Source organism: Portunus trituberculatus, chromosome 37 (genome assembly GCF_017591435.1).
Source record: "Portunus trituberculatus isolate SZX2019 chromosome 37, ASM1759143v1, whole genome shotgun sequence".
Classification (NCBI taxonomy): Eukaryota; Metazoa; Arthropoda; class Malacostraca; order Decapoda; family Portunidae; genus Portunus; species Portunus trituberculatus.
The window spans coordinates 4,921,687-4,941,686 of record NC_059291.1 but is presented as its reverse complement, the minus strand read 5'-3'; the positions used below and the strand labels follow the sequence as shown (position 1 = coordinate 4,941,686).

The 20,000-nt window shown below is 41.6% G+C and overlaps 3 protein-coding genes across 8 annotated transcripts in view; 1 reads left to right on the top strand and 2 right to left on the bottom strand.

The window, feature by feature from the left end:
• The window catches only part of LOC123514042 (telomerase-binding protein EST1A-like), an 83,709-nt gene extending 75,140 nt beyond the window's left edge, over positions 1–8,569 (bottom strand). For all 3 annotated transcript variants that reach the window (XM_045271624.1, XM_045271625.1, XM_045271626.1), the window contains exons 1-6: positions 8,447–8,569; positions 3,435–6,401; positions 2,810–2,888; positions 1,807–1,917; positions 1,233–1,433; positions 466–673 (exon numbers count right to left, since the gene is read on the bottom strand). In XM_045271624.1, the coding sequence (XP_045127559.1) occupies positions 466–673; positions 1,233–1,433; positions 1,807–1,917; positions 2,810–2,888; positions 3,435–5,737 (2,902 nt within the window). In that variant the 5' untranslated portion in view covers positions 5,738–6,401; positions 8,447–8,569. The remainder of the gene's footprint in view (positions 1–465; positions 674–1,232; positions 1,434–1,806; positions 1,918–2,809; positions 2,889–3,434; positions 6,402–8,446) is intronic.
• A 134-nt stretch (positions 8,570–8,703) lies between these two features.
• Positions 8,704–13,774, top strand: LOC123514406 (integrator complex subunit 5-like). Of its 3 annotated transcripts, none has more exons than XM_045272322.1 (3): positions 8,704–8,780; positions 9,994–10,299; positions 11,080–13,774. In XM_045272322.1, exons 2-3 carry the CDS (start codon positions 10,027–10,029, stop codon positions 13,675–13,677), a joined length of 2,871 nt encoding a protein of 956 aa, XP_045128257.1. In that variant the 5' UTR covers positions 8,704–8,780; positions 9,994–10,026; the 3' UTR covers positions 13,678–13,774. The 3 variants fall into 3 exon arrangements, with proteins under 3 accessions (XP_045128257.1, XP_045128258.1, XP_045128256.1); XM_045272323.1 differs by having other exon boundaries at positions 8,738–8,780; positions 9,980–10,299; XM_045272321.1 differs by lacking the exon at positions 8,704–8,780 and adding an exon at positions 8,963–9,104.
• A 58-nt stretch (positions 13,775–13,832) lies between these two features.
• LOC123514410 (heme-binding protein 2-like) overlaps positions 13,833–20,000 on the bottom strand; it is a 6,582-nt gene continuing 414 nt past the window's right edge. The window contains exons 2-9 of one of the 2 annotated variants that reach the window (XM_045272328.1): positions 19,657–19,823; positions 16,202–16,473; positions 15,878–15,952; positions 15,579–15,641; positions 15,044–15,173; positions 14,480–14,657; positions 14,122–14,235; positions 13,833–14,007 (exon numbers count right to left, since the gene is read on the bottom strand). In XM_045272328.1, coding sequence (XP_045128263.1) covers positions 13,941–14,007; positions 14,122–14,235; positions 14,480–14,657; positions 15,044–15,173; positions 15,579–15,641; positions 15,878–15,952; positions 16,202–16,210 — 636 coding nt within the window. In that variant the 5' untranslated portion in view covers positions 16,211–16,473; positions 19,657–19,823 and the 3' untranslated portion in view covers positions 13,833–13,940. The remainder of the gene's footprint in view (positions 14,008–14,121; positions 14,236–14,479; positions 14,658–15,043; positions 15,174–15,578; positions 15,642–15,877; positions 15,953–16,201; positions 16,474–19,656; positions 19,824–20,000) is intronic. The other variant, XM_045272330.1, reaches the window with a different exon arrangement.

Sequence of the window (20,000 nt, the reverse complement as noted above, 5' to 3'; positions counted from 1 at the left end):
TCTCTCTCTCTCTCTCTCTGTGTGTGTGTGTGTGTGTGTGTGTGTGTGTGTGTGTGTGTGTGTGTGTGTGTGTGTGTGTGTGTGTGTGTGTGTGTGTGTGTGCAAGGAGGTTTTTGGTGTTCAAATTATATACGGTATATCCTGACACGTAAGCAAGTCTCTCTCTCTCTCTCTCTCTCTCTCTCTCTCTCTCTCTCTCTCTCTCCATGGAAGTGAGAAGCCACTTTGAATCTCACACAGACGCCAAAGTAAGTAATTACACAAAGAGGCAAGAAATAATACATAATAGCAGCCTTTTACTCCTCTCCAAGACGTCACCAAACTTACCTTGGACAAAATATAAGCCACAGAAAACTAAGTAAATATGTATCAAATGAAAGGGAAATTAGATAAATGAACCAATAAATAGATACACCAATAGCTACAATACAATACAATACAATACAGCAGTAAAGCAACACTCACCCTTCAGTTCAGTGTTAGTAATGGCATACATATTTATAGCCATGATCTGCAGCAGGTGGTTGGTGGAGAGGCGGGGAGGGGAGGCTCTCAGCAACACAGAGAACTCCTGCAGCATATTAAAGCAGCAATCACGGAAGCCATCCAGACCCACGCCAGAGAACAGCATCCCGTGGCAGTGCAGGTAGCCGGCCAGGAACTGCTTCATCAACTGCACAGCATTGGAGACACAAGTTTACACCATTATTCCTCTTTTTTTCTTTCTTCCTTTCATCATATGCTAGTTTGATTTTATGTATTATTTTTATGATCCTTTATAGTCATTCTACTGTGTCCTTTTGCCTCTATAAACCACACACATACACACATTACTGCATTTTGGCGGCTGTTTATATCCGTTTACAATGTGGAAACCCAATGAACATAAGTGTGACCCAGGAAAGAGTACCAATGCACACTCTAAAGAATGCTGGCTCACACCACAACCACAGCTAATATCATAAACAATAAGCACCACATTGAAAAGTAGAACCATAATGGAGAAAGAGCAACCACCACCACAGCCACAGATGAACCATAATGACTTCACACACAGTAAATTTAAAGCTTTTCAAACACAGCCAAACAGAAGATTAATAGTATTTAGCCCCCACATCTACAGCAATCTTTACAGTGACATTTGAGGCATTACTGTTGCTTCACCACACCTGTTCCAACATTCCTGGCACCCACACCTGCATCAAAAACATGAATTATCATAGCACACACACCTGCTCCACTGGTATCTTCTTCAGGTCGTCATCCTTGTCAGTGGTGTCCTCATTGTTGGAGGAAGACAGTGTGCGGCAGTTGGTGACCCCGGAGTCTGGCCTGATCCACAGCTCCTGCCTCAGACCTTCATGGCTTAGAGACCGGCCCAGGCTGCTCCTTGTGCCTTCAGGATGTGGCTCAGACTGCTGCACTGACACATACTGTTCGGTGTAGAATACTTGCGTAAAGCTTCACTATATTTCTTTCTCTGGATTACTTCTTTTTTTAGTAGAATATGTGAAAAACAAGAAAATATATGCACTCTGATCACACCATTGTAAGGAGATCACATTAAAACAGTTAAGTCTCAAATGATAAGTAGTATATTAGAAAAAATGTTATATCTACATATTAACAAACTAAAGCTGCATTAGGGCAGATGGAGAACTAGATGGGGTAATGAAATGAGAGGTTATGCTGACACAGCTTGGAACAGATGGCCAGCCAATAGAGATGAGTGGCAAAGGTTGGGGAGGTCTTTGTCTTGCAGCTTCATGAGTATGATGAAAAGAGAAACATGACATTTTGACTCACCCTCTTCCTGATGTCATCAAACATGGCCACAAGGGCATCCCGGGCAGACATGATGGGGTTGGAGGCTGTGAGGGAGCGCATGTAGTAATAAACAACATCCAGCGGTCGCTTCTGTCAAGGGGAACATGGCTCTGAGCAACACTGTGCATGGCTGGCCTCAGGCAAATACAGAGACATCAACAAAAAAAAACTTCAATTTTAAGAGATGTACCAATATGACACTACAGCATGGTGATGGCAACTAATCATACACAGCAACACAAATTAGTTTTAAATTCTGCATACTCACACACACACACACACACACACACACACACTGTCCACAAGGCACTACATACCAACAAGCTCTTATAATTTCTCTCAATCAACAATGTGAAATGCTTCCACTTGTCACTGTAACTGTCCTTTCCTCTGTAACCAAGAGCCTTTCAATATCAATATGTACATGTTCAGCCTCATACTGTTCATTACTGTCATTACGAGTACATCATAACTCATTTCTGTAAGGTACTCATTCACACTAGTTATCATCCAACAGTATATTTCAATGCTTAAGACTGTAGTGCACATGTCTAGGCACTAATTGAAATTGAAATTCATAGAAAATTTTTAAATAATATCTTTAGAGTATTTTTTTCATGGTTTTATAATGCCTGTTGACCATCACCATAGTAATGCATAGGAATACATAAACACACATGAGGATCTTTCTTCCGCAGGAATGCGCTCCATATCAAATAATTGTAATTTTTGCATAAAAACACAAAATAAACTTCATTCAGTCAATAAATATTTCATTGAGCTCATTCATAATTAAAGATGTGCACACCAGTAACACATGCTACTACATGTAATGAGCTCATAACACAGCACAATGCAGAAACACCTTACAGAATGTTTGGGATAACTTGAATCATTTGAACAGCAGCAGATATTACAACAAATACATCATCCACTGGTAGAAAGGAAAAAATATTTAAGTCTTTCAGCCTAACATTCTCACCTGACTGAAAGCAATAATAGCCAGCTGGTTGAAGGGTCGGCCATTCCGAGGGTACACCTGGAGAGCCATCTGGTACCATCTGTCACAAATAAACATTTCTTAAGGGGAAAACATTTATGCATTACCTGTAAGGGATGATTAAAATATACATTTTACGAATCAAATAGCTATCACTCAAGGGCTGACTTAATGACAGTTAAACAAAAATCAATTAAGATCAGATACGTCTGAAAAATCTACAAAAGGTTATTGAGACTTGCAATATCAATATTTCAAAAATACTGATATTCTATAAATCAAATATCTGCAAGTGACCAAACACTCTTGGGGTCCTTTCACACAACACTGGGTAACTGCAAGCAAAGAACAGCCACATGCCACTGTCGGCAGTGGTTACCTGCTCATGCCATCACAGTGGTGTCAAGTGAAAGAGTCCATTGGAATTAACCTTTATAATGAACATAACAAAGACACTGAGCAGTGATCTTTCCTGTAGCCAATATATTTCCTACACTATTTATACTTTGAAAATTACTTTAGTATTATTTTAATGAGAAACCAAAGCTTTTCTTTCTTCTCCCACTCAGTGCACTTATACAAACCAGTTTAGTCATCTGTCACTCACTTTTTGGCAATATTGTAGTTAGGTGAAGCATTATATTGTTCCTTGTAGCGCGCCAGATCTCCCAGGGACAGGAGCAGCTTCTGGGCCGAGAGAAGTGCCATCCTCACCCGGCCCCTCACCTCCCCTTCCTCCTCCAGGTAGTCCTCTAGGGTAAAGCCATACTCCTGTTGTAGGGCCTCCAGGAGGTCTTGGAGATAGCGCAAGCCCTCCTCCACCAGCATCAGCAGGGTGGCCAGGCTGCGTTCCTTCAGGGTTGCCTCTCGGTTGATGTACTCCCGGAGCTTCTCAATGATGGTGTAGTAAAGGGTCTTCCACAGGCTGCCTTCAATGTTTTTCTCCTGGCACAGACGAATGTCAGACACAAGGAGTTGCTGATAGCATCCCTGAAGGTGCATTCGGATGTCCATGATGCGTCGGAACTCCACTGGCAGCTGGTTACTACTCACATAATAACTGATATCCATTTCCCCCTTGCTGATACTGTATAGCAGGCTGGGGTCTACTTTGGTGCTGCTGCCCTCCATGTGGTACTCAGTGGCCTGTCCTACCTGCGGTAAAGATGATCCAGACGCAGCCTCCCCAGAACTGCCCCAGCTGCTGCCCCGCTGAGTCTCACGGGTCACTGGCAGATCCCGGGCACTGGGCACCACTGCCACTGGCTTACTGGGATTGTTAGGATTATACAAGTGCCTCTGTACCACTGTTGGTTGGGTGGCAGCTTGACGAGGGACTGCTGGTTCTGGGACAGAAGCCTCTCTACTAGTGGTGGTTGGCAACTGTATTAGCCCTCCTCTGCGACCAGGGCTATCCACCCTCTGGCATGGGTCCTCTCCCTCTGAGTGGTGTTTCACTCTCCTATTCCTACAGAACAGTTTTTCATCCTCCCAGGACTGAAGTCCACTCTTCTTATCAGGCTGATTGCACCAAATCATGTCATGGTCCACTTCCCTCCCCCAGTCATCTTCAGCATCATGCAGCATCATATCATCCTCACTGTCATATTTACCAGAAGCAAATTTTTCACCATGTAAACTGCCAGATGGTTTGTGGTATCTGGATGATTTATTCTTGATGGTAACTGTTGCTTTCTGGGGGTAGGGTGGACTTTCCTCTGCCTTTTTACTAATGGGAGGTTCTGAGGCCCCTCGTCCCTGGTGTGGCTTCCTATGCTCACTGGAATTAGACTCATTCTTCTGGGACAGGTGAACAACTCTCTCATGAGAGTCTGTGTTTGGTGACACTTCAACCTTAAGCTCCTCTCTCTGGCTGGAGAGGTGGTTTCCTGGACTAGGGGTTTTGCTATTCCCTCTTTTCTTTCTACTCTCCCTAGCACTTAAGTAGCTCTTGGCTCGTGGTGTCTTCTCAAGATTCTCTTTTTTTGCTGTGCTGACAGGAGAAACCTTGCCCTCATTTTTGTTTCCTGTTTTTCCCTTCTCTTGGGTCTCTGAGGTACTAATGGAAGTACTGTCTTCTAGCAAAGTACCTTTTTTATAGTCAGCATGAAGATAATTCTTGGTTTCAACATGATAATCAGACCAACCTCGACCCTTCTTGAAATTGGGGGACTTTCCCATGTTCTTGCTACAGACTAGCTTATCTACCTTAGCTGCTAGCTCCTGCACACTTTTTGAGTCAGTGTCATATAGTTTTAAGCTTTCAATATCTGGTAGAGTTTCTGAGTCTGCTTTATCTTGTATTTTCTGGGTCCACTTACTACCCCTGGACTCCTCTTTCTTTGAATAAGGCTGTTCATAATTTCCTTTGTTGTTATCTGATTTGGTTCCTTCAAATTTATCCCTGTTAGTGTGTCTTGGCTTCCCCTCTCCTTCTGCTACCTTTTCATTGGCCCTTCCTCTTGGCTGGTCATTCTGAGGAGAGGTTTCTGTTATCACTGAATGCTTCCCAAAACGTGATTTTTCCCTCTTGGTGTTAGGTTTCTCTGGACTGGTCTTTTGATCACTCTTGGCCTCAACTATCTCTGGTACCCATGCATAGAATTCATTGTTGTTGCTGTTATTTCTCAATTTTGCTTGTTGAACTGCTGAACTCTTATTCATGTGCTGGCTCCTCTCAGGAAAGTGCTTTTCAGTGTTATATGGTTTGGCTGCAGCTTCTGTCCCAGGCTGCTTTTCTGGTTTTCCACGCCTCCTTTCTTCTCTTCTTGCAGGCTTTCTTTCAGGAGCATTCTTCTCATTCTGTATTACTAAACTTTTGCCAAATAGTCTACCAGCAGGGTTATCTGGTCTCATTTTTTCAGCTGAGCTCTTTTTTTCACTGTGCTCATGGTGTGTTTGGTTGGACATATTTGGATTCTTCCTCCCGCTGCCTCTGTCATCAATAGAGGGTGGTGTGATCCTCTCCTCAGCCTTGCTCTCTCTATTCTCTACAACAGACTTGGGTACTGGGTTTGTCTCTTTACTGTGCCTCACAGGTTGTGGGTGGCGGTTTTCTTTGGTAGGCCGTACATTACTTGCTACATAGTTGTCAGATTGAGAGTGGGGCGTTCCTTTTGTGGCTTGCTAGAAAATGGTCTCTCCTCAGTTTTAAATGATGAATATGTTGCCCCAAAGTTATTATCACTTTCTTTATTTGGTGAAAGTCTATCAACTTCTTTCGCACTTCTCTTGTCCCTCTCCCCAGTGTCATCTCCCTTTCCACCTACACTCTCCTTTGCATTTCTCCTTTCTTTTCTTCCCTTGACAGATGTCCTCCTTGGTATGTCAGTCTTCTGTCTGTCATCACTTGCCTCTACCACAGTGTCAGGCTTTGTGGTGTGGCTCTCTGGACTCTGAGGAGGAAGGTCACTGGAGCTATTGGAGCGAAGGCTGCGGAGAGCACCAGGCCTGTACAGTTGAATCTCTGGCTTTTTGCTCCTACGTACTCTGGCCTTCTCTTGTGGGTCTTGTGGCCCTCCCTCCCCAGTCTCCTGCATCTCCCTTTGTTCCTGTGCAGAGCTCATTCTATAATCTGTGAAAAAAAATATGGATATTAATTTTAGAGACAACTAAACAAATTTCAGTTCAGGAAATATAAATCTTCCAAGATATATCTTCTTTTCATAAAGCAACTATAACTTTCCCTTATCATGATGATATAATAATAATAATAAGTGGGAAGTAGAGCTGGGTTAATCAATCTAGTTAATCAATCAAAAGTTAATTGATTAACGTTTTTTTGACTTAATCATAATCATAATCATAATCACCATTTCAAAAAATTAATCAATCATTAATCTTAATCAAAATCGTGTGGATCCGTGATTAACCCGCAAACTCTGACCTTTTGATTCTTTGTAATTACTAATTACATGATGTGATGTGATGCTAAATGGATAAAAATTGTTGTTTCGTTTCTGTTTTTTGTTCATCCTAACTATTGAAAAAAACCTTGATAACGAAAGCTAAAAGCTTTCGTTATCAAGGTTTTTTTCCTTGTATGTGGCGTTGAAAATAAGTGAATTTGTTGACTTCTCGAATCATTCCAAGTTAATCATTCATTAATCATAATCACTCGAAAGAAAATTAATCATTAATCATAATCATAATCACAAGTCGGAGGACTTTAATCAATCATAATCATAATCATGGCTAGAAAAAGTTAATCATAATCATAATCATAATCATGGTTTCCGAAAATTTGTTAATCGACCCAACTCTAGTGGGAAGTGATAACACTGAAAAACTGACCTAGTAATGGGGAAACTTTCATGTAAATTCAGACTGCTAACAACATCAATAACTAAAATAGGTATGGTTCAATAAAATAAAAACTTTGTACAAGCCATGTAATGAAAGGAATAAGGATGTTCCAGAATTAAGTTCATGCAAGTCACTCAAAAGTATTGAATAACTTAATGAAATACATTACATGAGAATCTATGTAAATACAGTGAATTCCTGTCATTTACACACTTATACTTCACTCAGTTAAAACACAGAACTGTCATGCAACTGTATTTAATAACTTTATATATGTATGTATGTATATATGTATATATGTATATACATATATATATATATATATATATATATATATATATATATATATATATATATATATATATGGACGAATCACAGCCTATTCTACCGAACGGAACTGCAGGCTGAACCGCTTCTTTGTACATATATTGTCATGCCACCCGTCTGTAACTCATTCTTTCTGAAGATGATAGTATAACTAAAGTGTCAAGTTCATATCTTGGATCAACTTGTGTTTCCCTACCATCCACACTACACCAGAATGTGAGGTGAAGTGTGACAGTATGGCACAACACTCCCTGCCTTACACAGATTCGTTTGCTCCAATATTTGCTTCCAGACAGTGAATGTTTGATGCAAGGCAAGGTATCGTCGTTTCTGTTTGAATCATCAGGTAGAAGGAGGGTAGGGAGAACTCAGGCTTAACACCCCATCAAACAGCTGGGAAAGCACCTTACCTCAGAATCAGTGACAAGCTATAACTGATGCTTACGAGATTAGATGACCACACTGCTCACAGCTGATAAAGTCAGTCCTCAAAGTACCAAGTTAACCTGGTTCTACTGAACACTTAACAGAACCTAACATGGCACTATCGTCGATCTGTGGTCCCCCAGCTAGTGCCCTAAACCTAACCAAGTAAGAAGTTTCTTTTTTTTTATTGCATGATATTTATCAACCTTAATTTTATCTGACATGTAAGTAATAGTTTCGAGGGGGAAAAGATTAAGATCACCTCCATACTGTCCACAGCGAGTACTGAAACCTTACTCAATGAATCCACAACGTTTATGAAGACATCATATTCACTACACTAATAATACAAATTATACACATTTCAAAAGCAGCTGACTTACATATTGTCCTACCAGCATCAAGACACACAGGCACTCCAGCAGTGTGACGGGTAAGACAAGTGTGGGAGTTTCCTCAAAGCTGGAAAAACTGGCCCAAAGAATTGAATATTTCCCAAAAGGGAGAACCACAAGCTGACTTCAGAAATTAGAACTATGCTCTTGGTCAATCCTTACTCACCTTCCCTCTCCTGCGCCACACTTAATATGGACAATTGTTTCTTACGTCAGCAGGGCAATGGAAAAATTTATAATAAGCCAACGCGCTGTTTACCCTCCGCTGCCCGTTTGTTTACTTCCAAACTATCCACATTACTACATTATGCTTTCTCTCAGCAGAAAAAATAAACAAGTCTATAAAAAATATATATCAAAATTACCTTATAAGCGAAAATATCAATAATATCTGAAGACAATGACCAGAGATAAGCGTAGTCATTATAACTCAAATTATAAGACTGATTTGAAGGATCAAGAATACAAGCTGAAGCTGCCAGCGGAAGGGCAGCGAGTGGGTAAGGAGGTCCTTTTTCTCTATTTTCTTCTAAATAACTCGAGTAAAACTTATGTTGTTGAACTCAATTAACTAATGTCCTCACAAATAACGTTAGTTATGTAGCAGTGTTTTTCTAAGCAGGTCTGTTATGCTTTATGTCATGTCATGCCACTGCACTCTGTTAGTTGATCTTTACTTTGTTTAGGAAAAGCTATGTTTTTCCCCCATTTGTCATAAACTTAGCACACGAATGTACATAAGTTTCCCCATTTTAAATGGTTTGTGTGTAAGGAGAAGCTGTTATGCACGATGCTTCTCTTACTACCTAAAACATTATCTGATGGTGAGTGTTGAGTGGTGATCTGGTAATGGATAAATTTACATTAACTCTAGGTATATAGTGATGAAACCTGGGTGATTAAAAGTACTGAAACTAACCTCTTATTGGTCCAGTGAACTCCTGAAGGAAGCATACATACTGACAGAGAAGTTATTAGGTTAGATAAAAGGGCATTATTTTAGAATTGCACTATCATACTCTACAACATTCGAAATGTGATGTTTATTGGATTCTAAGAAAATACAGCTCTGAGTTTCTGGAAATGCGTAGTTTTTTTTTTTTTAATATTCAGCTCTTCCCCAGCAAGTGTGGAGATTTTCGTGGATGTGGTGGTTTTGGGACAGCTGAGATGAAAAACATTGATTTGCTAGTAAAACAAGGGATATGATGGTTTGCACGATAGTATTGGTGTGGTCACAATACAATGTTGAATCTTACTGATTAATATAACCTATAAATGTGAATAGTTATGCACCCTCCTTTTGCCCTTATGCCAACACAGCACTTACACAGCTGCAGAACAAGCAGGGAGGCTGTAACACTTATACAGTGGTTCAGTGATTATACTGTAGTTGCATCCAGATCATTCAGGCAAGACACATTGGAAGGCAGGCTCACAGACAGGTGGGAAGCAGACAGAGTGAAGAACATGCACTGGCTCACTTACTGGGTCTTTATTATGACAGAAACACAAGCACGATCCTCAACCACACACACAGGCCATCACATCACAGTCATGAGGGCATAACATCCTCCCTGCCCTGCACTGCTGGTGTCACCGTCACTTAATTGTCATATTTCTCATTATTTTGTAATTGAGAACATAATTCTTTATTTTGACAATACACATATTAGTGACCAAGTGACTCCAATTTTAGGGGAATTTTGACAGGTGGTTGAGGTGTTGTGCTGCTGACTGAGGAGGATGGTGGTGACTGACGTGATGGAGCCAGGGCATGGGGCAAACATGGAGGGTGGAGGTCGAGGGATCTCCACCGCAACACTCTTGTCGGAACTGGATCGTTTCCTGGGCCTTGCCATGTCCACCGGTGACAAGAGGAGTCACAGTGGAAGGAGGGATGCCATGAGTGAGAGAGACGAACAGACAGCAGCCGAAACAGCTCTCTTCCTCCTACGAAATCTTCCTCCTGCCCGACCAGCAGCACTGGCATTCCTGGCCCACACACTTTCAAGTCAAGTGAGTCAGTTGTTTTTTTGTTTTTGTTTTCTTTCTTTTCTTTTATAGTTTCTGACCTAAACATGACCTTCACTGATACTTGCAAAAGGTCCATGAAAGGTAATGATCACCTGAAATACTTGGACATATTTTGTAGTACACTGGATTCCTGTTGATTTAATAAAGTTTCAATGTTCATATTTTCTATTGTTGTCATGTTTTAGGATTGATACAAAGTTATAGTTATGTCAACATTCAAACATTGACCAGTCATATTATCCACACATGTGTGAGATGTACCAAGGTTTTTTTTTCTTCTGATTCTGATTATATGTTATGTGAACCAGACTTCTAGTTGACAAACTGAAGCTTAAGACACTGGAGATGCAATGCACTTTTAAAATGTTTTACACTATAAAAAAAACTGCAGGAGTGTTTTGATTAATTGATTATTTATAGTGTTACAAACAGCAGAACTTATTTTTAAAACCATCTTCCAACTCTATTTCATAAATGAAGAACATATGGAATTCTGGTATGTGATTGGCATATGCCAGAGAAGGAATAATCAACATGAATAATATTGCATGTGTAACTGATAGATATTATAATGAAAAGTTTTATTTGCAAATTTCATGAAGTTATATAAGACTTGACCACTTGGCACTACTGCTGTTAGAGTTATCTTAAGATAGGTTCTGTTTGCCACATAATTATATGCTGAGAAAACAGCTCACTGCCTTAAGATAAGGGAAATAATCTTAGTTAGGAAAGATAATAAAATAAGTCCCTTGACCTCAGGTGTCATCTCACATTCGAGGATATAGCAGTGGCGAAGGCTCACGCAAGAATGAAGCTCAAGATGAAGGTCTCTCGGGACAGCTGGAGAGTCTACTGGGTGACTTACTAGAGTCTGCCCCTGGAGTGTGGGGACCTTTGGTTAGTCAATGGGCTGTGGAACAGCTCGGTCGTTGGTCAGTGGAGTGGGCCAACACTGTTGTGGGTCGAGGTGATGCCACACTAGAAGAGGTGGTAGCAGGTTGGCTGTCATGCAGTCCAGCAAGGACATTGGCTGCACTGACAGTGGATTGTGTGGCTCATGATCCAGACACAGCAGTGGCTGCCCTGCTTGATGCAAGTGCAGCAAGTGGACCAGCACTGGACTGGCTTGTGGCTCATGTTGGTTGTTCCTTCCCAGCCACGGTCATCAGTCGGGTGCTGTCGCTGGGACTTCGCAGCTTTGCGTCCTGCCATGGACGGCCGCCTGAACACCAGCTTGCCAGTGTAAACAAGATCCTCAATCATTTGGCAGATCGACACCTGGCTGATATTCGTCGCAGCCTTCATGCCATCTTGCTTCGTACATTTGAGGGAGCAACAGATGCTGAGGCTCAGGCATCTGTTCCTTTCTTGTTGTGTCTAGCTGTGACCAGCAGGTCTCGTGCAGTGCTTGCTGCTCTCACTTCAGGCATTGATACCCTCCTGATGCCTAGTGATCGCTTGGCTGCTCTTGCCAACCAGGTGAGCTGGTGGGTACCACGGTATTTTGTAAACCACTGCCAGTTGCAGGAAATGGTTGTTCATCTAGTGCTGGACACAGGGGGCTCTGCAGCTCCATCAATCCTGCGTCTACTACTCCAGGCTCTTGCACCAGCATCAAAGCTACCTGGCTCTGTTGGGGGTGCTGTTAACAATATTCTACAAGGAGTAGTAAGTGAGATATGTATGGTCACCTATATGAGACGAAATTCAGGTCCAGGCCGCATTCACATCCCTTTCCTGGTGGGTTTGCGCGGTGGAGGACTGGATGGCAGTGACGTGGGCATGGTGGTTGCTGGTAAGGCTGTGTCCCCTGTGGCCGGCCTGGTGGAACAAATAATCTCTACACCTAATAATGAAACCTTAATTAACCATTTGAAACAGTTGATAACTCTGGTTGTTGTGCAGCAAGGACCGGCTACAGCAAACACAACACTAGGTCACTTACTACGCTGCAGCACTAAGGATGGAGCAAATGGTCACCAAGAAATTCTTTCTGGCGTCATCACAGCTCTTGTGGTGCACCAGACTGCACGGCATACACACACATCTGCACTTTCCACAGCATTGGCTGGAACACTTCAACCACAAATGGGAGCTTCTGCCATCCTAAATTCTTTGAGTAGTCTAGAAACCCTTCTTTGCCAAAGCCACAAAGACAGGGGGGTCCAGATTCATGCATCTTTGACTAATGCTCTGTTGACCAACATTCCACTTCTAGCTGAGCTGATCAATGATCCTGTTCTTGGGACTGCCTGTATGCAGGTTCTCTGTCAGTTGCCTTTAAAGAAGCCAATACCTGTTGGTCACGTCCTATCTTTAAGTCATGCTGTCATTTTTTACTTTTTCAGCAGCTTACACCACACAAGCTTGATTAAAAAGGTGTCTGGTGTTGGTAGATGTCAGCGAGTGTTGAGTCAGCTGTCTTGCTCATCCCTTGGTCTGAACCAGATCATTAGGCTTTTAGTGGAAGGTGTGTTTCAGCCTGAGTGTGCTTATTTGTTTGGAGCAGTGAAGAAGGTAAACTTTGCATCAAAAGAGATAAAGGGTGAGCTGCTGATCCAAGCTAATAGACAGTTTAATTCCTGGGTCAAAGTACCTCAGTCTCATACCAGCATTTTCCACATGGGGACCATAGGCAGTGGTCGCTTCTCCCAGCACAACCGCACCCCCATGCCCTCATCAGACACATTGAAATTTCACACACAATTGCTGCTCAACACACTGAGTGTGTGCTGTGCTGCACAGACAAATGGAGAAGGAGCTTCTACTGTTGCCCTTCTACTAGTGGAGTTGATATCACCAGACATAATGTTTAATGGTTTCCCTTGGCCAGAAGAATACATCAAATTTACCTTTGAGAGGGACCTATCCATCAAAAATACATTTGAAGACTTCCCAGTTGCATGGCAGCTGCTAGAGTTTGTAGCAACACACCGTGCTGCGCTGAGCTACTGTTCAGTGTTGGTGCGTGCCCTAACGGCTGCTCTCACAGCCTACTGGAATACTTGCCCCTTTGCTACTGCTCAGAATGCCCCAGAGGCTCTCATTGCAACACAGCACCTCTTGGAGGTGATGGTAACTGCTCAGTTCCTTCCTGGTCCCTTGCGAGTTCTTCCCCAGATGGTGGTTCACCTAGCACCCTTTGAGATGGTATGCATCCTTCAGGATGTTTGGATGTTCATGAGGGATCACACACCCTCCCCAGATCGATGGCAGGAGCTCCCCTCAGGCTACTACCAGCGTACCCCTGACCCTCCCTTGGCGCCAGGCTACACTGATCGCATTCAGCACATCATTCAGTCCAATGTTCATAAGCTTGGACACCTCATGTCCTCCATGGTAAATGCCAAGTCATAGAGGACATGCTACCATTTTTCTAGTAAGAAAATTTGTTAGCCTTAGGGAGCTCTAGTTTTATCATACAATTGTTTTTAATAAATATGCTGTGGCACTAGTCAATATTTGCCTCACCTTAATAGACATTGTGGAAGGAAATAGAATGAAATGTTGAGGATGTTCACTGCTTTATTACTTGCTTGATCAATTATAACTATTGAATTAAAGACCAAAACTGATTTGAAGATTATGTGGTTGGGACTAGATGGGCAGGCAATCAGGCCTCACTCCTGCATTTCATACCAGATCTCAGTGACATACTCTTCTCTCTCTGGGTCATAATACATAGTCCTGGGGACGAAGGGAGCTATTAGTGATGACATCTATTTGAGTAATGTTTGAGATATATGTTTCATGTATGAAGATACATAGGTAGTAAAAAAAGATGCAAAGATTAAATCTTACCCAAAGCAGTTCTCATAGTTGACAACTTTGACACCTGCTTGCTTGAGGTCCTTCTGCAGCATGAACTTTTGTATCTCCCAGTCTTCCATTGACAACTTCTTCCCCAAAAATGACCTGGTGAGGGAGGATTTTTTTAGGGTTTATGTAGTTTAGAAAACAGTGAAATAAATCTTAAAGTTATTGTAATGCTCAAGAGTTATTTGTCTGAAAAGTTCTTTCTTAAGAAAAATACAGTGTTTGAAATTTGAGTGAACAAAATACACTAAGATGGCTGCTGGAGGAAGGCCTATCCAGTAGAAAAAAAATAAGTATGCAATGGTAGGATGAGAATGAGGCTTTTCATTTGAAGCAAACTTACCTTACAGCTACTTTCATGGTGTCCTTCCTGTTGATGACAACGTCCTCTACTGTTGGTGTGGGAGGGCTGGTCTGGTGCCTGGTGGGAAGGTAGTAGCACATCTCGATTTTCTTGATGCCAGTCAGCTCTGACATCTCCTTGTACATAGTCATGGGGCCGGTCATGGCCAGCTCCTCACCTGCAGACCACACACTGGTGCTGTTATATCATGAGTTGTGGAAGATAAGACTGGTAAAAAGCCCCTATAATGCTGAAACAATTCTTCCTGAAGGATTTTGTGTCTTCTACCTGCTATCCTAAATGCATAGTAGGTAGTCATTAATAATAACAATAATATACATATAAATGAAATATGAAATGATAATTAACATTGATAATATTAGTGTCATTATTATTATTATTATAATAATAATAATAATAATTATTATTATTATTATTATTATTATTATTATTATTATTATATTGATATTATTATTAATAGATGAAGATTAAGAAGAGCATATAACTCAATAGTTGATGCCTAGTGGTGCTCCTCGAGACCCCAAATCATTATTCATCACCCACCAAGGGAGTTCTCGCCATTGATGTACTGGATCAGACGAACAAACATCATCATCATCTCTCGCTTGCTCTTTATCTTGCCACGAACGGAGCACGCCCACGTTGCTGGCTCGTATTCCCTCACCTCGTATGTCTTGGGGAAGCAGGGAGGTTCAGATTAGACAGGTCCCGCGCTGCGCTTCACGCGTGAATAGAGGAAAATGGATACCTCGTTGAAAAATGATAAGCTAGATACCACGTTAACTTTGGACGGAAAAGTAGGGTGGAAGGAAACAATCGATAGCCACGATATTGGAGCCCTGGGTTATCTTTGCTGTGAGCTGAGCGTGCTGCAACTCAAGATCACAGAGCCACAGCATTGAAGTAGACTTAAGTAGATAAATTTAGACAGGCTAAAGATTTGAACACTTGTCAAAGAAAAATAATTCACTAAAGTAACATAGATCTTAAAAGGTCCACGCTGAACGGTGTAAACAATGCAGTGGTGTATGTACAGTACGTGACAAGGAGAGAAGGTACCCCACACGGCTATACTCACCCCCTCGTCGCTGATCATCTCGTAGGGCGCGAACTCCTTGGGCAACATATCATCATCATATTCCTGTCGTGGTGAAGAGTAACGTAAGAAAGAAACAGAAGTTCATGTATTCCATTTTTTTCCCGTCAATATCATCAGGTTGATAAAGTTGATAATGTGGAGCGCTGAGGGAAAACTGTATATCTAGGTCACACTTAAGAGTTAACCTTGTTCCTAATTAGTTTAGTCTCTCAAGGTCAGAATACACAAGTGCTCCCCTCCGGCGAGCAGCCTTAGCCCACTTTAAGAATAACACTTACCATGGGCATAGCGGCGCAGATGCCCGCCCCAGCCAACACAGTCAGCACCGCAGCCAAGGCAGCGTCCCGCATCTGCTTGTTGGGATAAGCAAATTTCAGTATTGACAAACAATCTCTAAGTAATGAGGGAAGTGTAAAGTAAGGCAGTTTAATAATTCTAAAGTATTGTATTAGTTTGCTGGAGATGTATACTTACCGCAAAGCTCGCCAACAGAGGCAACGTTAATTTAGGTTAAAAAAAAAAAAAAAAAAAAACAGACACGGGAAGACAAGTATCTGGATGAGAGCAGGACGAAGATCTGAAAAGACGGGGACATCACCTACCTTCACCATGTTTGCCGTGGTCGTAGTTAGTGTCCTCTGATCCCAGCCAGGCCTGTTTATATCCCCTAGACTCCGCCATGCTTCATCTTATGCCAGCGGTGTGTTATGTAAAGAGCGGAAGTGCGTTGGTCTGTCAGGATGGCGAAGAAGGGTGGGCGGGGGTGAAGGGGTGACGGTAGTGCTTTGTCAGGATAACTCAGGATAATGAGTATGCTTTCTTAGGGACAGACCGGTGCGTGACGGCTCTGGTTAGCAACGCAGAGTCTAGAAATCTGTATAGGGAGAGAGGGGGAGTTATGGCTTAGGAAGGACATGTCTGACTTCATCCAGGATTGCACGGTTGCTTACACAAGGCGGAAAGTTTTCGTTGTCATTATGACTGCCCTGAATAAGGAAGGAAAAGATCAGATAAACATTCATCATAAATATTGGCATTAATCTCTACATCAATGTCCAACATCCTACAAACAGTATTTTAGTGAATACGAGTAATGAAGTGAAAACGGTCTTTTTCTATATATTATTTTCATTTTTTTTTTTTATTCCATCCTTACCTTTATGGATGTTAGGAATTAGTTACATTAGATAAAACTATTACATTTTTTTTTATGAATTACTTCTCTGTTTCATCTATATCTACTTTACAATGTTTTATGTAAGAGGGGAAAGGTGGCCAAGGGCAATGAAATATAAAGAAAAGGCCCGATTAGTCCCCAGTCCCCTTACAGGTCCGAAAATGTTAGCCAAATGAAAGATCAGAAGAGCAGTTCGCATGAAAATAGCGGTAGAGGATAGCAAGATATACAACATTCTAGCGGTAAGAAAGGCTGAAAACGATCAGCAATTGAACCATTTCGACTACTTCTAGTACTGCTACTCATGCTTCGACTACTACTACTACTCTTTTTTCGACGACTACTATTGTTTCGACTACTACTACTGTTTCTACTACTACTACTACTTCTACTACTACTACTACTACTACTACTACTACTACTACTACTACTACTACTACTACTACTACTACTACTACTACTACTACTACTACTACTACTACTACTACTACTACTACTACTACTACTACTACTAAAAAAAATAATGATGAAAACAACAACAACAACAACAACAGTAATAATAATAATTCTAATAACAATAATACTGATGTAATTGATTTTACTGTTGCTGTTACTACACCATTTACATTACACTACTACAAGTATACTATCGAAAGTACCGTCTTTTCACCACCACCATCATCACCACTGTTACTATTACTACTACTGCTACTAATACTGATGCTACGATTATTTTTTAAAAGGCCACAGACGATTAGCTGGCTTTTCAAGAGTCTTTCTCCTGTTCACCATGTAGGGATTTTGCCAGTTCATTACTAGAACCGTTAAAATCAGCCTTAAAGAATCTCACCATTTCAACAACAGCCTTTTGGAACTTACGGTGTGTCATAGAAGTGTTTTAGAGTACGGCTCATACATCGGCAGTGAATAATTTGGCTAGTACTCGTATTGTTAAACGCTTTGCCCTCTCACCATCACTACTTTCCAAAGGCTTTAAATTGAAGATATTCGTGTTTTTAAAGGTATTTCTGGTGATGAACTGGCAAGATTTCTAGGTTGTTATAAGGAGAAAAGTCTTGGAAACCCGGCCAGTCGTCTCTGTAGACTTAGAAGACTGTCGTGGGGAGAGAGCAAGGAGTTTCTGAATACGGGCGAATAAGCGACCATAACTTGATGACGTGATGAAAAAAAAAGTAAATTAGTGTTCTTATTCGCAAACGCCTCTCTGCTTCACCTCCACAGCTTCAAAAGGCTTTAATTAAATTGACAAGAGTTTGTTAATGTGTTTTTACAGTTCTAGAGGCAGAGTGACAAGATTTCTACATTATTAACTGGAGAAGCTCTTGAAAACCCCGCTGATCAGCTTTGTGGCCTTGGAAAACAGTCACGGTGAGAGAGCAAAGTGTTTCTGCATACAGACTTTGTTGTGAGTGTCTGCCTTACATTTTATTTATTTTTTTTTTTTTGTATTTTTATTTATTCTGTTTATTTGTTTATTTATTTATTTTTTATGGTCAGTGAGGGACTCCCTTGACCAGCGGGTGTGCTGTCCTCGCAGTGACACCCTAGCTCGGTAAGGCGGAAGTTTGATCTTCAGGTTCACCAGGTCGGCTGTAGTGGCTCATGGCGGTCAAGGTCACGGTAAAGTAGTAGTATCCTGCCGCCCACACCATCACACACACACACACACACACACACACACACACACACACACACACGAGAAACAAACAAGAACACGTGCAAAGAATAACAAGAACAGGGTTGAGCTTAAGTTTTATAATGTGAAGCGTCATCATAACGAAGCACTCTTGTTTTGCTTTTTTCTTTAACCTTCATGTGTGTGTGTGTGTGTGTGTGTGTGTGTGTGTGTGTGTTAGCTTCTTTTGAATGAGATTGTATTCGTTCCGTTGACATCACTGCGATGGTGTTCACGTTGGCTTATCTAACTCGATCTGTCAGTTTATTCTTTTTTTCATAATTGATTTTTTTTTTTTTCACGATTTTTTTTAGAAGTTGAAGTTGTTAGTCAAGAGTGAAATGTGTATGTGAATGTGTGTAGCACGAAATTTTGCGCAATACACACACACACACACACACACACACACACACACACACACACACACACACACACACACACACACACATGGCAGGAAATTACGAAGGTCACACAGAATAATTTCGTAGCCTTGCCTTTCACGAGTCCAACAAAAAAGTGTGTGGCAGCAACAGCGCAGATTCACTCGAGAACACTTTGGTAGTTGCGTTAACCTACAGACCACACGTGTTATTCCCGCTTTAAAATTACGTATCTAGCAGAGGAGTAAAGAAAAAAAAAATAAGAATAAACGAATGAAAAAATGTATAGAGAGAGAGAGAGAGAGAGAGACGAAAATGTGTACTTCTCCCTTGGCAACCACTGTATCTGCATTCTCGTCTCAGTGAACATATAGAATAAGATAAACAATAGGAAAAGTATGAACAAAGATCTACTACTGGCCTGGCATCGGCTGTAAGGTACTTTCACTTTGAGGTCTGTACCCCGACCATTAGCGAAATTTCTCTCTCTCTCTCTCTCTCTCTCTCTCTCTCTCTCTCTCTCTCTCTCTCTCTCTCTCTCTCTCTCTCTCTCTCTCTCTCTCTCTCTCTCTCTCTCTCTCTCTCTCTCTCTCTCTCTCTCTCACACACACACACACACACACACACACACACACACACACACACACACACACACACACACACACAGAGAAAAAACAAATACGTAAAGATGAGAAAAACCTTAATTTCCTCATTTGAGAGAGAGAGAGAGAGAGAGAGAGAGAGAGAGAGAGAGAGAGAGAGAGAGAGAGAGAGAGAGACTAATATATATAATGACAACAATACCTTGATAACTGGCGTTGTATAAAATAAGTAAATAATTGTATATTGTTGGTGCAAATTAATGTGGGATTCCAATTCAAGGTACTCCAGGGCAGCAGTAACAGTGGAGATGAACGCAGGACGGCAGGTCAGGTGGTGCAGGACAGGCGAAGCGAATGGTAGGTAGGAAGCTGTGGACAGGAGGATCACTCATTTAATTGGGTGGTGTCCTCGACGTATTGGCTGTGTGGTGGCAGGGACAGACACACAAACACACGCACATGCAAAACAGAGGCCTCGTACTCTTATGCAGTGTGTAGGAGTCATGGTGGTGGTGGTGGTGGTGAGATGCATAGTTGAAAGTTTCA